The 15,275-nt window shown below is 41.6% G+C and overlaps 1 protein-coding gene across 5 annotated transcripts in view; it reads left to right on the top strand.

Annotated features, from left to right (window-relative positions):
- ubap2a (ubiquitin associated protein 2a) overlaps positions 1-15,275 on the top strand; it is a 162,403-nt gene that overhangs the window by 120,264 nt on the left and 26,864 nt on the right. For all 5 annotated transcript variants that reach the window (XM_068031709.1, XM_068031699.1, XM_068031689.1 and 2 more), the window contains 6 exons: positions 778-964; positions 3,201-3,292; positions 3,485-3,532; positions 4,435-4,516; positions 4,942-5,150; positions 12,183-12,279. In XM_068031709.1, coding sequence (XP_067887810.1) covers positions 778-964; positions 3,201-3,292; positions 3,485-3,532; positions 4,435-4,516; positions 4,942-5,150; positions 12,183-12,279 — 715 coding nt within the window. The remainder of the gene's footprint in view (positions 1-777; positions 965-3,200; positions 3,293-3,484; positions 3,533-4,434; positions 4,517-4,941; positions 5,151-12,182; positions 12,280-15,275) is intronic.

The following is a 15,275-nucleotide window of genomic DNA, read 5'->3' as shown; positions in this document are numbered from 1 at the left end:
TTGAGACATTGGGACCAGTTCTAGGGCAGGAGGCACCTATTCAAAAGGGACAGGTTGCACCTCAACTCGTAAGGCAATAATGGGTGCCTTAATAGACCCTCTGGAGAATGCCAGACTCAAAAGGTTAGCATCTTCAAGCCTGAAGTGGCAGCAGGAGAGTAGGAAGGCAAAGGAGTACTGATGGATTGGGGCACTTGAGGAGGGATGTAGTTGCATCTCAGGCAGTTCAGAGGAGATTCACTAGATTGATTCCAGAGATGAGGGGTTTGTCGATTGAAGAGATATTGAGCAGTTTACTCTCTAGAGTTTAGAAGAATGAGAGGAGACCTAATTGAGGTATATAAGATGATTAAGGGGAGTGACAAAGTAGACAGAGAGGATGTTTCCTCTTGTGGGGCAATCTAGAACAAGAGGTCATAGTTTTAGGTTAAGGGGTAGCAGATTTAAAACAGAGATGAGGAGAAATTCCTTCTCTCAAGGGCCGTGGGTCTGTGGAATTCACTACCCCAGAGTGCGGTGGATGCAGGGACATTGAGTAAATTTAAGGAGGAGATAGACAGATTTTTAATTAGTAATGGGTTGAAGGGTTATGGAGAACGGGCTGGAAAGTGGAGTTGAGGCCGAGATGAGATCAGCCATGATTGTATTGAATGGCGGAGCAGGCTCGAGGAGCTGAATTGCCTACTCCTCCTAGTTCTTATGTGTGAAGTTCAGTCAGTTGGCCATTGTCATTTTAGCAATGTGATACTGTGCTACTTATATTTTTTTTCCCAACAGCACACAAATGTTGACAGCACTTTGCAGACTTCTGAAAGTTTCTCCACTCCTTTGACATTTACTACAATCACCACGTCATCAGTCAGTATCTCCAGCAGCCTAAACACTACAAACAGCCTTGGACTGAGTGCTCCCAGTGTATGCATGCCAACTGCTACCACACGGGCAGTTCCTTCTGTGTCTTCAGGTAGAAGGCCATTTCATTATTAAGCCTTTCCTGTGAAAAGGGAGCTTTTGTGTATTTTTCTGTTTTTTTCAGATTTTATGCTTTGCTAACTGGATTAGAGGTTCTCAAACTTTACCCAGGACCCAACAAAATACCATCCTCCACTCTTTCTATCACTCATATTCTCTCTCTCCCTCTCCCTCTCTCTCAGGTTGCTGTTTGGTATGTATTAGTGCTTGTATGTTGGAAGCTGGAAGTTTATCGTATGGATATATAGTATCTGCTTGTGGGATAAGGAGTAAGATGATTAGGTGCTACTTTTGGTTGGCAGTTCGATGTAAGATTCTATATAGAGATAGGTCACCTATGTTTAAGACCAAAAGCAGTCTCTGTAGAAAAGCTTGTAGAAAGGGACAGTGAGATGTAGTTTATGGTGTAGAGAAAAGCAGTAGTTCAGTCCTTAGTATAAGATTTTATTACTCGTTAGAAGCTACGTTAACTTCAGTTGACTTGCGAAAATCAACTTATCCACTTTGGATATAAATTGCCCTTTCCTTTCCCCTCAAGAAATCCCTTGTACGAGTAAATTTAATAAATCATAAATTGGCAAGTTATTTTTCAATAATCCCCACTGATTGCAAGGTTACAAATACTCCTCTGCCTCAATATATGGCAGTAACAGTTGTCCCTAACAGATGTACATTAAATGGATGTGTATTCCTTCATAAAATTAATTGTATGGAAATGTTTATATTTGTTTTTAAACTCTATAGTGCATCAAAGAATAAGTACTTGTGTTCTGTGCAATATATTCACTCTACCACTTGGGCTAAGTTATAAAATGTGGCTCTGTTACTGCTTTGATCTGATCTGTTTGTCTAGTGATGGGTGTTTAATCATTGAATGTCTTGTTACATTTTTGGATTTTACTTGATATTCTCTCATTCAGATCCAGGACAACCACTGTGAGTGAGCCTTTGCTCCATATGAGTTGAAGAATAACCTTGCACGCACATATTGCAGTGTCACCCAGGGGTCAAATAGAATCCCTCATTCCTTTATTTAGCTTGTCTGCTGTAACACGGTGCCCTTCATGATCTAGTCTTTGGAGGGTGGTAGACTAACTGCTCTCAGGTCATGACTTAAAGTAGGCTGTCAACTATGAAACAGGCTTATTAAAAACAAACAAGCAGTAGCATGACCATATAGCTAATTCTCCCAGTAATAATAGGTTTGGATCAGTATTTCTATAATGTGTGGGCTTTTGTTGGAGCCATCCCCATTGTGTTTGTCTCCAAAACAATAATTACCACCTGTCCATGGTCTACTATCCATTACAGTTGAAGCTTGACCAGGGGAAAAAAAAATCATAATTTTTCAAAAGTCAGCTAAAGCTGCTATGCTAAAGATGTACTTTGCCAACAGCCTCCTAGATGCCACACTACTTAAACTTAACTAATCCAGGCAAGTGTGGCCTGCATGCTATCCTGTACTAAACCCTGCATGTCTATTACTCTATTCTTGTTGACTTCCATCGAGTCCCTGTCCCTCACCTTTTACCATAAAAGCGCGTCAAAATTATCTTGCTCCTTATCTTGCCAAGCTCCTCCAGTCCAACATCCTTCCTCTCAGCTTCTGTTTTTCCAACACTCATCGACTGCAAATTGGAGAGGCTTCCTCTTTTTCCTCGACCAGGTGCATGCACACGCTGTCTCTAGATTTTGAAAGGAGTAAATGCATACATTTTTTTATTTAGAGATACAGCACTGAAACAGGCCCTTCGGCCCACCAAGTCTGTGCCGACCAACAACTACCCATTTATACTAACCCTTCAGTAATCCCATATTCCCTACCTACACTAGGGGCAATTTACAATGGCCAATTTACCTATCACCTGCAAGTCTTTGGCTGTGGGAGGAAACCGGAGCACCCGGCAAAAACCCACGCGGTCACAGGGAGAACTTGCAAACTCCGCACAGGCAGTACCCAGAATCGAACCTGGGTCCCTGGAGCTGTGAGGCTGCGGTGCTAACCACTGTGCCGCCCCTAAGGGGGCGGGGGGTGCAGTCAGAGGGGGAGCAATGTATTTGAAGGGCGATCAACTTTTATCAGCGATAAAGTAATGGAGTCAGACATGTTCAAAATGCAGTTGTCTGTTGTACTAGGTAAGTTGAAATAGTAGAGGGACAAATTTCACGAACCGTGGCTTTCTCTCCATGACTTAGACATTTTTAATACAGCTGCTTTCTTATTGCAGGTAAGGCGCCACCAAATCTTCCTCCAGGTGTACCTCCTATTTTACACAATCAGTACATTGTTGGACCAGGGGGACTGCTGCCTGCATACCCAGTAAGAGTGAATGTACTTATTAATTGAATGCAAATGCTAATCAACAGTTGTGTTTGCAGGTCTGGCAGTGAAATTGCTTTGACATTGACTATAAATATGCTTTGTGCATTAAATAGTAAAAATTACTAAATTTTATGCAAATTGCGTTGATTCTTTGGGTTTTTGATTTTTTTCCCCTCTTTCTTACAATAGATCTATGGATATGATGATCTTCAGGTACTTCAGTCCAGGCTACCTATGGTTTGTATAATTTTTTGCAAACAATGTTTAAAACTAATTGGTTTTGCCATAGTTAGTTTGTAGCTTGTATTTTTAGAGAGAACAGTGACACTTTGGCTCTTGAGGCAGCCCTTGGATTCTGTGGCCTCCACAGGGTGCTTTTTTAACAAGTATAATCTGAGGCACAAGACCTTTTTTAATACTACGCCCTCCCCTTTGTTAAAACACAGCTGCCTCCATCCATTCATTCAAGCAACCAGAAGTATTATAATCCCTTGAGTGTGAATTAAGCTGTGGTGGCCTGTTGGCTTTGCTCTTCTATCTGAGTGTCTTGATTATGTAACCTTAGTTTCTCCTTCCTGATGTTGTTCTGCATGGAGGTAGATTACAGCTTCGGATGGATCTTGGTTGCCAATTTCCCAAGAGGTCATTTAAGCTCCAGCAAAAGTTGCTTGTGCCCTCTCAGTCGGTGCATAGCTGGTGAACCTGTGCTGTTGGAATTAGCGGTGACTGCTGAAGTTGTTATATGAAACTGTGCTCAGCCAGCTCTGTAGTCTGTCTCAGTTGCAGTGAAAGATGTTTTTGGGTAAGATTGCATTACTCCAATTCCTGTCAAAACATGGAGCATTCAGTAGTCACATTTGATTTTCCAAGAAGCTTTAGCACATTTTGTAATTATCCAAGTTTACATCATTTGCTCTTTGATACCTATCAAGCATTTTGAATTTTTATTTCTATTTGTGAAGGAATCTTATAAACTATATTACAAATTGAAGCTTTGTTTTAGTAATACCAACTTTTGCGGTTTAATGAATAATGGTAAGTGTCTGTACGTACTTGTAAAGCATGTGTATTCCTCGCCCTCCCTCTCTTCCCTTCTCTTTACCCCCATCCTTCCTCTCTTTCCTTCGCCTACCTTCCAGGATTACTATGGAATGGCATTTCCTGCTCCAGCTGCGGCACTTGCAGGCAGAGATGGAAGTCTTGCAAGCAGCCCCTACTCAGGTGTGTATTTACAGGTTATTGTACATCTCATTCCAATGGATCTTTGCTTTTGAGAAAATGCCATTTGGCACACTAACTCCATTCCTTCCACAGACAGTTGACTCATTTATCCTCTACCCCACTTTTATCCCCAAAGGAAAAGTGTGCTTTTTTACTCCTCTAAAGGTGCTGATCTTTATTTTTGCTCAATATATTTTAAACTTTCATTAGGGAATCAAAATATATTCTGCAATTAACTTGTAGTTCTTAAAAGATTTTAAATTTATATGTAATCTTAGTCTGTTGGATTCATTGTTATTTCTCAGCCATGAACATGATCAAATAAAAGTATTTTTGATGTAACAATGGCAACTAATTAGTGCCCCTGTAACAATAGAAAGAATGTTTTACTGAGCTATATGAAATAATATGATTTTATATTTCAGGTGACATAGCAAAATTTGGCAGGGGTGACTCTGCTTCACCTGCTCCAGCAACAACTCTAGCCCCGCCTCAACAAAATCAGACTCATCACACCACTCAGCAGGCCTTCTTAAACCCAGCTTTGCCACCAGGCTACAGTTACACAGGATTACCATACTATGCTGGTATGCCTGGAGTACCCAGCACATTCCAGTATGGGCCTGCCATGTTTGTAAGTAATTTGTACCATTATTTATGTTTGTGATCAATACTGTAAAATTATAGAGCTTGCAATTGGAAATTGCAATGCACGTCAACAGATCTTGAAATAGACCATTGCGTATCTGTTTGTTTTTTACAGCTAATTTGTTAAAAACAAAATGCATTACTTGTTACTCTTGTTTGGTGATATGTTGGTCACGGCACCAGGAGAATTTTCTGCTCTTCAAATGATTCCATGGAATCTTTTACTTTAAAATACAAGAACCTCACTTTTCATCAGAAAAATAGCACACATCAAGAAAAGAAATTTGTATTTTAGTCCAGTATCATTTTGCCTTTAAATTATCAACACTGAAAGATTTTTTATTGCCCAATTCAGTTAATATAAAGCTAAAAAGGAACTGATCACTGGAAACTTAAACTAATAGAACATGTTGGAAAATACAGCCATATTTTGATGGTTACATCTGACTTAAAGGTATGAGTACTAAATGCAAGAAATTTGGGACAGAGCAGAAGAAACCTTTTTTACACAGGGTTGTGAGGCTGTGAAATGCGCTTCTAGAGTAAGAAATTGAAGCACAGATTTATCGCTAAGATGATCAGGTGACTGAAGGAAAGAGGAGTAAAAGGATACAAAAATGAGGCACATAAGATTCAAACTACTACTTGTGGGGGAATAAGCATCAACACTAGTTGAACTGAATGACCAGTTACCATGCTGTAATTTCTACATAATTCTTATTCCTTTAGAAATTGATTGATTTGTGTAATTCTAACATTTTCTCTTTGCATAAAACCAGATCATCGGATCATAAGTAGCTGCAATAAAACAGGTGAAAGGGTGCATAGGTTGAGTGCCAACAAAAAGTAACATTATACAAGGTATAAGTCAGACCCCACTTTCCTTCTGGAGTACTTTGCAGTCCTAATAATCCCTTTCTCTTAATTTTTCCATCTATTGGTTGTGCGCAGTCTGCAGTTATTTTCTACTTTGTAATCTCACCATTAAAAACACAATACCCATACTGCCAGAATATCTCTTCTCTGCCCACAAAGATTCTGAGATTCTGCTCATGACATTGTAATGAAATATAACTGACATGATTGTTCATGTATCCCACAAAATGTTCTTTAAAATAGAATTTCTAACCAGAGTAAAAAAATTCTCCTTAGAAGACCCTGGTCAAGCCGCAGGGAAATAAGTATACAGTATACAAGTGTAACATAACTCACGACTTTGAATACTCTACCCCTAGAAATAAATTCCAGTGCTTATGAGCATTTTTAATTTCTTGTTAACATGCAATGCTGTTTTTAATGTTCACCTGTATCCTAGATCCGATGAAGGGTCACTGACCCGAAACGTTAACTCTGCTTCTCTTTCCACAGATGCTGCCAGACCTGCTGAGTGGTTCCAGCATTTCTTGTTTTTATTATCCTAGATCCCTTTGCTCTTTTACCCAATTCAGTTTCTTATTTTCAAAGGTGTAGGTGATTCTGTTTTTCCTACCAAAGTACATCATCTCTCATTTATCTATGTCAAAGTTCATATGGCACTTAACTGCCCAGTCTGCAAGTTTTCTAATGTTTTGTTACATTGCATTCTTCTGTCCAAAGTTTGATATTGAGTTACTTGTTCCCAAATCCAAATCATAATGTAAATTATGAACAGTAGTGGAATTCCACTGTATACCTTCCTCTAATCTGAAAAACTACCATTTACCCCTGCTGGCTTCTGCCAAATCCATTAGGTTCCCATACAGAGAATACTTCACCTAGATGAGCAGCCAGATCTCGTACAACAAGTCCTAGAGTTTGTGGAGCATTGGTTTGTTGGGGAGGATTTAGAGAAGCTGGAAGTCCATGAATTAGTCATTTTCCTGTCCCTATTAATTCTCCTAATGAACATTTAAATTTGGGCCCTCATTCCTGTCACCTGACTAGTGGAAATAATCTCATCATTCTTTAAATTTGTGGAACTTTGTCAAGTGTCTATTGGAAGTCTTGGGTGTACCATGTCATGGGACGTTCCATTATCTGCATTAGTTGTCACTCTGAAGTCCAGGAGGTATTATCTTCTAAATCAAAGCAAAATACTACGGATGCTGGAAATCTGAAATAAAAACAAGAAATGCTGGAAGTACTCAGCAGGTATGGCAGTATCTGTGGAGAGAGAAGCAGAGTTAACGTTTCAGGTCAGTGACCCAGAACTGAAGAAGGGTCACTGACCTGAAACGTTAACTCTGCTTCTCTCTCCACAGATGCTGCCAAACCTGCTGAGTATTTCCAGCATTTCTTGTTGTTATTATCTTCTAAATCAACGTTGACTGTTCGACAGATAGTCAAGTTTCATCCTGGTGATGGCATGCAGTCTTTTAATCGGAACTAATACAAAACGGATGGGTCTTCAGTCTATTTTGTTGTCCTTTTTGAATATATTCTATTTACTAGTATCTTCTCCAGTATCTGGTAACTTCTTAGTAATAAAGTAATAAAGAATTTCCTTTCACCCCTTCAGGATGTGCCAAAGCACTTCAGAAATATTTGAAGTGTAGTCACAGATGTAGGCTAACGTAACAATTTTCAAACAGTAAGGTTCCAGAACTCAGAAATGCCAGTGAAATAAATGAACAGTCTGTTTTGGCAGTGTTGGTTGATGGGTAAATGTGGCCAGGAGACCAGGCAAACTCCCTGTTCCTCTCTAGTGTCCTGGGATCACCTGAGGCAGCAGGTGGGACTCTATTTAATGTCTTATCTGAAAGACTCCCTTAGTATAGTGCTATACTGAAATGTCAGCCTAGATTACTTGCTGAAATATGTAGAGGAGGGTTCGAACGCATGACATTTTGATTTCAGAGGGAATTGCTGCCTTAGGCTTTCTGGAATAAATGCTCCAGGGTTGCTATAGTAGTTAGATATGACTTATCTTTACAAATCCACACTGGCTGTCTAATGAGTTCATATTTGATCAAGTGCTCAGTCACAGTGTCCCTAATAAAGAATTATAGTAAATTTCCAACAGACGTGAGACTAAAGTCTATAATTCACTTTTTCTCTCCCCCACCCTTAACTAAAGGAGCGCTATTGGCAATTTTCTAATCAGTGGAGACAGTTTCTGAATCCAGAGTTTTGGAAGATGATGACTGAAGGATTTACAATTTCCTCACCACCTCATTTTGATACCCCGGGGTGAAAACCAGACCCTGGAGATTTGTCAGTCTTCAATCTCATTATGTTCTTCATTACCATTTTTCTATAGTGCGCACAATTCTAGCAGGAAAGATATTGTTCTACATCAGGTACAGACAGAAGCAGCAAAAATTGCTTTGGATTGCAGTGAAAGTTTAGTTGCTCAGAAAAGTTCATTAAGTTGAACTTGGTTTATTTAGAATAGTGGAGACTTTGTGGTGGCATATCAGAAGTTCTCAAGACTGAGGGTATTGCCAGGCAAGCCCCCCACCTGCCAAGAATGAGAAAAATTAATTTAACCACATGAACATTGATTTTGGACTGTTGCTGAAGAAAGAACTTGCTTTAAAAAAGAACAATTGGAGACTTTGGCTGGAGAGATACATTAGCATATCAACAGACAGTACTTCAAAGGACAAAGGAGCTATTCCCTGCTCCAATTTCATCCACAATGGACTTTTGATTACCAGACGTTGAAGGTGGAAAGGCTAGCATTCCAGGTTAACTGCTAAAATGACCGAATACACAAACAGGCATGGCCGGACCAGTTTGGTTACATGACTGGCTGACTGTTGGAGTTTTTTGAATTTGAACTTCCAACAGGGATTTTGAACTCAAAGCACTTTTCTGCTGAACTGAGAAGACTTCTCTCCTGTCTGCTCTCATCTCGCTCTCGCCAGCTTCGGAAACCATTGAAGACATATGAACACCAAGAGAGAAAAGTCTCCTGCAGTGAACAAGGTTTAAGAAGAATACTGGGCCCCAACGAAAAGTAAGAGCTGTCTACAATCAAGGACTCTACGGCGAGCTGGAAACACAGAAACAGTGACCAGAAACCCCCTTTAGAGACTGCCTCAAACCTGTCTACTTATTTTTTTCTTTTCTTTTCTGTCACTATTTGCATGTGTATATCTTGTGTGCATGCTAGCGTGGGTGCAGCATGTATCCGTAGGCATTAACCGTGTTAGAGTTTAAGGTTTAATAAATTTCACTTTTCTTCTTTAAACCTAAGAAAGGCTGTTTATGCTTATTTCTTTGCCTTATAATCGGAAAGTGCTAAACAAGGATTCAGCAAAGGGGGAGCTTGAAACAGTGTGTTTAAAATTAAACCCTGTTAGAATAGGACCAGGTGAAGACAGTAAAAGACCCCGAGACGCCTTTCTCACCTGGTCATATCAGTATTGACAAAATTGATCCAAGCCAACCATTTCTTATGGTGTCCAAATACAAGGAGACACATCTTTGAATAGGTTCTGCTCAACTTTAACTACTCCTAACTTGATTTGTAAAGGATAATACCGTTGTGAAATAAGTTACTTAAAGTAGTTCAAGTGAATAATTTAAATAGCTTCGGGAGTGATATATTTATGGAGCAGGGGATTGAGGATGTGATAGCGTAGTGATAAACAAAGAGAACAAAGAAAATTACAGCACAGGAACAGGCCCTTCGGCCCTCCAAGCCTATGCCGATCCAAATCCTCTATCTAAACCTGTCGCCTATTTTCTAAGGGTCTGTATCTCTTTACTTCCTGCCCATTCATGTATCTGTCTAGATACATCTTAAAAGACGCTATCGTGCCCGCGTCTACCACCTCCGCTGGCAAAGCGTTCCATGCACCCACCACCCTCTGCGTAAAGAAATTTCCACGCATATCCCCCCTAAACTTTTCCCCTTTCACTTTGAACTCGTGTCCCCTTGTAATTGAATCCCCCACTCTGGGGGAAAAAGCTTCTTGCTATCCACTCTGTCTATACCTCTCATGATTTTGTACACCTCAATCAGGTCCCCCCTCAACCTCCGTCTTTCTAATGAAAATAATCCTAATCTACTCAACCTCTCTTCATAGCTAGCGCCCTCCATACCAGGCAACATCCTGGTGAATCTCCTCTGCACCCTCTCCAAAGCATCCACATCCTTTTGGTAATGTGGCGACCAGAACTGCACGCAGTATTCCAAATGTGGCCGAACCAAAGTCCTATACAACTGTAACATGACCTGCCAACTCTTGTACTCAATACCCCGTCCGATGAAGGAAAGCATGCCGTATGCCTTCTTGACCACTCTATTGACCTGCGTTGCCACCTTCAGGGAACAATGGACCTGAACACCCAAATCTCTCTCTACATCAATTTTCCCCAGGACTTTTCCATTTACTGTATAGTTCACTCTTGAATTAGATCTTCCAAAATGCATCACCTCGCATTTGCCCTGATTGAACTCCATCTGCCATTTTTCTGCCCAACTCTCCAGTCTATCTATATTCTGCTGTATTCTCTGACAGTCCCCTTCAGTATCTGCTACTCCACCAATCTTAGTGTCGTCTGCAAACTTGCTAATCAGACCACCTATACTTTCCTCCAAATCATTTATGTATATCACAAACAACAGTGGTCCCAGCACGGATCCCTGTGGAACACCACTGGTCACACGTCTCCATTTTGAGAAACTCCCTTCCACTGCTACTCTCTGTCTCCTGTTGCCCAGCCAGTTCTTTATCCATCTAGCTAGTACACCTTGGACCCCATGCGCCTTCACTTTCTCCATCAGCCTACCATGGGGAACCTTATCAAACGCCTTACTGAAGTCCATGTATATGACATCTACAGCCCTTCCCTCATCAATCAACTTTGTCACTTCCTCAAAGAATTCTATTAAGTTGGTAAGACATGACCTTCCCTGCACAAAACCATGTTGCCTATCACCGATAAACCCATTTTCTTCCAGATGGGAATAAATCCTATCCCTCAGTATCTTCTCCAGCAGCTTCCCTACCACTGACGTCAGGCTCACCGGTCTATAATTACCTGGATTATCCCTGCTACCCTTCTTAAACAAGGGGACAACATTAGCAATTCTCCAGACCTCCGGGACCTCACCCGTGTTTAAGGATGTTGCAAAGATATCTGTTAAGGCCCCAACTATTTCCTCTCAATGATAATGTCACTGAACTAGTAATCCAGAGGCACAGGCTAATGCGCTGGAGGCACGGGTTCAAATCCCACCATGGAAGCTGGTGGCATTTAAATTCAATTAATAAAAATCTGGAATTGAAAGCTAATCTCAGTTTCATGGCACCATTACTATCATCGATTGTCTTAAAAAGAAAACCATCTGATTCACTAATGCCCTTTAGGGAAGGAAATCTGCCATGCTGGTCTGGCCTACATGTGACTCCAGACCCACAGCAATGTGTTTGACTCTTAACTGCCCTCTGAAATGACCTAGCAAGGCACTCCCATTGTCGAGGGCTGGGGATGGGCAACATCAGTGATGCCCACATCCCATGAAAGAATTAAAAAAAAATGTTATGGGTATGTAATTCAGAACATAACATAAGAAATTGGAGCAGGAGTAGACCAGATGTCCCCCGATTTTGCTCTGCCATTCAGTATGATCATGGCTGATCTTGGGCTTCAACTTCACTTTCCTGCCTTTATTCCCTGAGAGACCAAAAATCTATCTATCCCAGCCTTAAATATATTCAAAGATGGAGCATCCACTACCCTCTGGAGTAGAGAATTCCAAAAATTCGCAATCCTTTGAGTGAAGAAATTTCTCCTCATCTCAGTCTTAAATAATCGTCCCCTTATCCTGAGACTGTGCCCCCATGTTTTAGATTCCCCAGCCAGCGGAAGCGACCTCTGTCTACCCTGTGAAGCCCTTTCAGAATCTTGTAATCCCTAAATAAAGACTCATTAGGTCTAAAGTTACTTCATTCTTTTAAAAAAAAGTTTTCAGTGTACATAATGCTAAGGATTTCTCATTTTCATTAACACTTGCACTATTGTTGACAAACTATTCATTGTTTTCTAATTTGAGTTACTCAAAACATTTTAAATGCTCTTGTAGTTACCTCCAGCATCTGCTAAACATGGAGTGAATATGAACACTGCTTCGGCAGCTTTTCAGCAGGCGGGTGGCTATGGACAGCATGGATACGGGACAGGTATGTATTCAATATGTAAAGTGTTGGTGTAAAAGTATGTATTCGTTAATCTCCTCCTTGGAGCACTCTGGCTGATTTTTTTTTTTCTCCTACTACCCCTCCCCCACTTCTCTCTAGACCAGATGCACTGAGACTAGAGCTCCTACTCCTGGTTGCTATTCAGTTCCACCAATGGCAGTGAGACAAATAACAAGCTATTCTGTAATAAAAACAGAAAATGCTGGAAATACTCAGACCTGGCCACATCTATGGAGAGAGAAGCCAAGTTAATGTTTCAAGTTGCTGACCTTTCATCAGACCGGAAAAAGTTAGACATGTAACAGGTTTTGAGCAAGTACAGAGGCAGGGAAAGGTGTGGTGGTGAGGTGGAAGGCAGGTGAGACTAAATGACAGAAGACTGATGGTACAAAGCCAAAAGGAGAAGATAATGATACAGGTAAAGAAACAAAAGATGCCTCTAGAGGAGATGTGTAGGGAAAGACAATGCATATGATAGTTGTAGGTTAAATGTTGAACAGTACACTGGGAGAAACTCTGGCACTCCTCCTTCAAATATACCATGGGCAGGTGGGTGTCTTAGAATCATAGAAAGTTTAAGGCACAGAAAGAGGCCACTTGGCCCATCGTGTCTGTGCCAGCCGAAAAATGATCCACTTATTCCAATCCCACCTTCCAGCATTTGGTCCATAGCCCTGCAGATTACGGCACTTGAGGTGCGTATCCAGCCTCCTTTTGAATGAGTTGGGGGTTTCTGCCTCAACTACTCTTTCAGGCAGTGAGTTCCAGACCCCCATCACCCTCTGGGTGAAAAAGTCTTTCCTCATCTCCCCTCTAATTTTTCTACCAATCACTTTAAATCTATGCCCCCTCGTCACTGACCTCTCTGCTAAGGTGAATAGACCCATCACCTCCACTGTATCCAGGCCCCTCAAAATTTTGTACATTTCAATCAGATCTCCCCTCAGCCTTCTCTGTTTTGCAAGGAGAACAACCCCAGCCTATCCAATCTTTCCTCATAGCTGCATTTTGCCAGTCCAGGCAACATCCTTGTAAATCTCCTATGTACCCTCTCCAATACAATTACATACAGAAAATACGGAGGTATGGGGTTGAAGGTGATTTAGAGCTTTGGATCAGAAATTGGCTAGCTGAAAGAAGACAGAGGGTGGTGGTTGATGGCAAATGTTCATCCTGGAGTTTAGTTACTAGTGGTGTACCGCAAGGATCTGTTTTGGGGCAACTGCTGTTTGTCATTTTTATAAATGACCTGGAAGAGGGTGTAGAAGGGTGGGTTAGTAAATTTGCGGATGACACTAAGGTCGGTGGAGTTGTGGATAGTGCCGAAGGATGTTGTAGGGTACAGAGGGACATAGATAGGCTGAGAGATGGCAAATGGAGTTTAATGCGGAAAAGTGCGAGGTGATTCACTTTGGAAGGAGTAACAGGAATGCAGAGTACTGGGCTAATGGGAAGATTCTTGGTAGTGTAGATGAACAGAGAGATCTTGGTGTCCAGGTGCATAAATCCCTGAAGGTTGCTACCCAGGTTAATAGGGCTGTTAAGAAGGCATATGGTGTGTTAGCTTTTATTAGTAGAGGGATCGAGTTTCGGAGCCATGAGGTCATGCTGCAGCTGTACAAAACTCTGGTGAGACCGCACCTGGAGTATTGCGTGCAGTTCCGGTCACCGCATTATAGGAAGGATGTGGAAGCTATGGAAAGGGTGCAGAGGAGATTTACTAGGATGTTGCCTGGTATGGAGGGAAGATCTTACGAGGAAAGGCTGAGGGACTTGAGGTTGTTTTCGTTGGAGAGGAGGAGGAGGAGAGGTGACTTAATAGAGACATATAAGATAATCAGAGGGTTAGATAGAGTGGATAGTGAGAGTCTTTTTCCTCAGATGGTGATGGCAAACACGAGGGGCCATAGCTTTACGTTGAGGGGTGATAGATATAGGACAGATGTCAGAGGTAGTTTCTTTACACAGAGAGTAGTAGGGGCATGGAACACCCTGCCTGCAACAGTAGTAGACTCGCCAACTTTAAGGGCATTTAAGTGGTCATTGGATAGACATATGGATGAAAATGGAATAGTGTAGGTCAGATGGTTTCACAGGTCGGCGCAACATCGAGGGCCGAAGGGCCTGTACTGCGCTGTAATGTTCTAATTCTAATTCTTAAAAAAAAAGTTCTGTAATGAGGTGACCAGAACTGCACACACTACTCAAGTTGTGGCCTAACCAATGAGCTATACAGTTCCAGCATAACCTCCCTGCTCTTATAATCTATACCTCAGCTAATAAAGGAAAGGATTCCATATGCTTTCTTAACCACCTTATTGACCTGTCCTACCTTCAGGGATCTGTGGACATTCACTGCAAGGTCACTTCCTCTACACTTCTGTTTTTTCCCATTAATCGTGTATTCCTTTGCCTTGTTTGATCTCCCCAACTGCATCACCTCACACTTCTCCAGGTTGAATTCCATTTGCCACTTTTCTGCCCATCTGACCAGACTATCAATATCTTCCTGCAGCCTACAGCTATCCTCCTTGCTATTTATCACACGGCCAATCTTTGTGTCGTCTGCAAACTTCTTGATCATCTCCCCTATATTTACATCCAAATCGTTACTATCTATCAAAAAGCAAGGGACCCAGTACTGAGCCCTGCAGAACGCCACTGGAAACAGCCCTCCAGTCACTAAAACAGCCGTGAACAATTACCCTTTGTTTCCTGCCACTGAGCCAATTTTGTATTCACCTTGCTGCATTTCCCTGGATCCCATGGGGCGGCACAGTGGCGCAGTGGTTAGCACCGCAGTCTCACAGCTCCAGCGACCCGGGTTCAATTCTGGGTACTGCCTGTGTGGAGTTTGCAAGTTCTCCCTGTGTCTGCGTGGGTTTCCTCCGGGTGCTCCGGTTTCCTCCCACATGCCAAAGACTTGCAGGTTGATAGGTAAATTGGCCATTAGCAATTGCTCCTAGTATAGGTAGGTG

The sequence above is a fragment of the Heterodontus francisci genome, chromosome 1, assembly GCF_036365525.1.
Source record: "Heterodontus francisci isolate sHetFra1 chromosome 1, sHetFra1.hap1, whole genome shotgun sequence".
Classification (NCBI taxonomy): domain Eukaryota; kingdom Metazoa; phylum Chordata; class Chondrichthyes; order Heterodontiformes; family Heterodontidae; genus Heterodontus; species Heterodontus francisci.
This window is presented reverse-complemented; position numbering and strand designations above follow the sequence as displayed.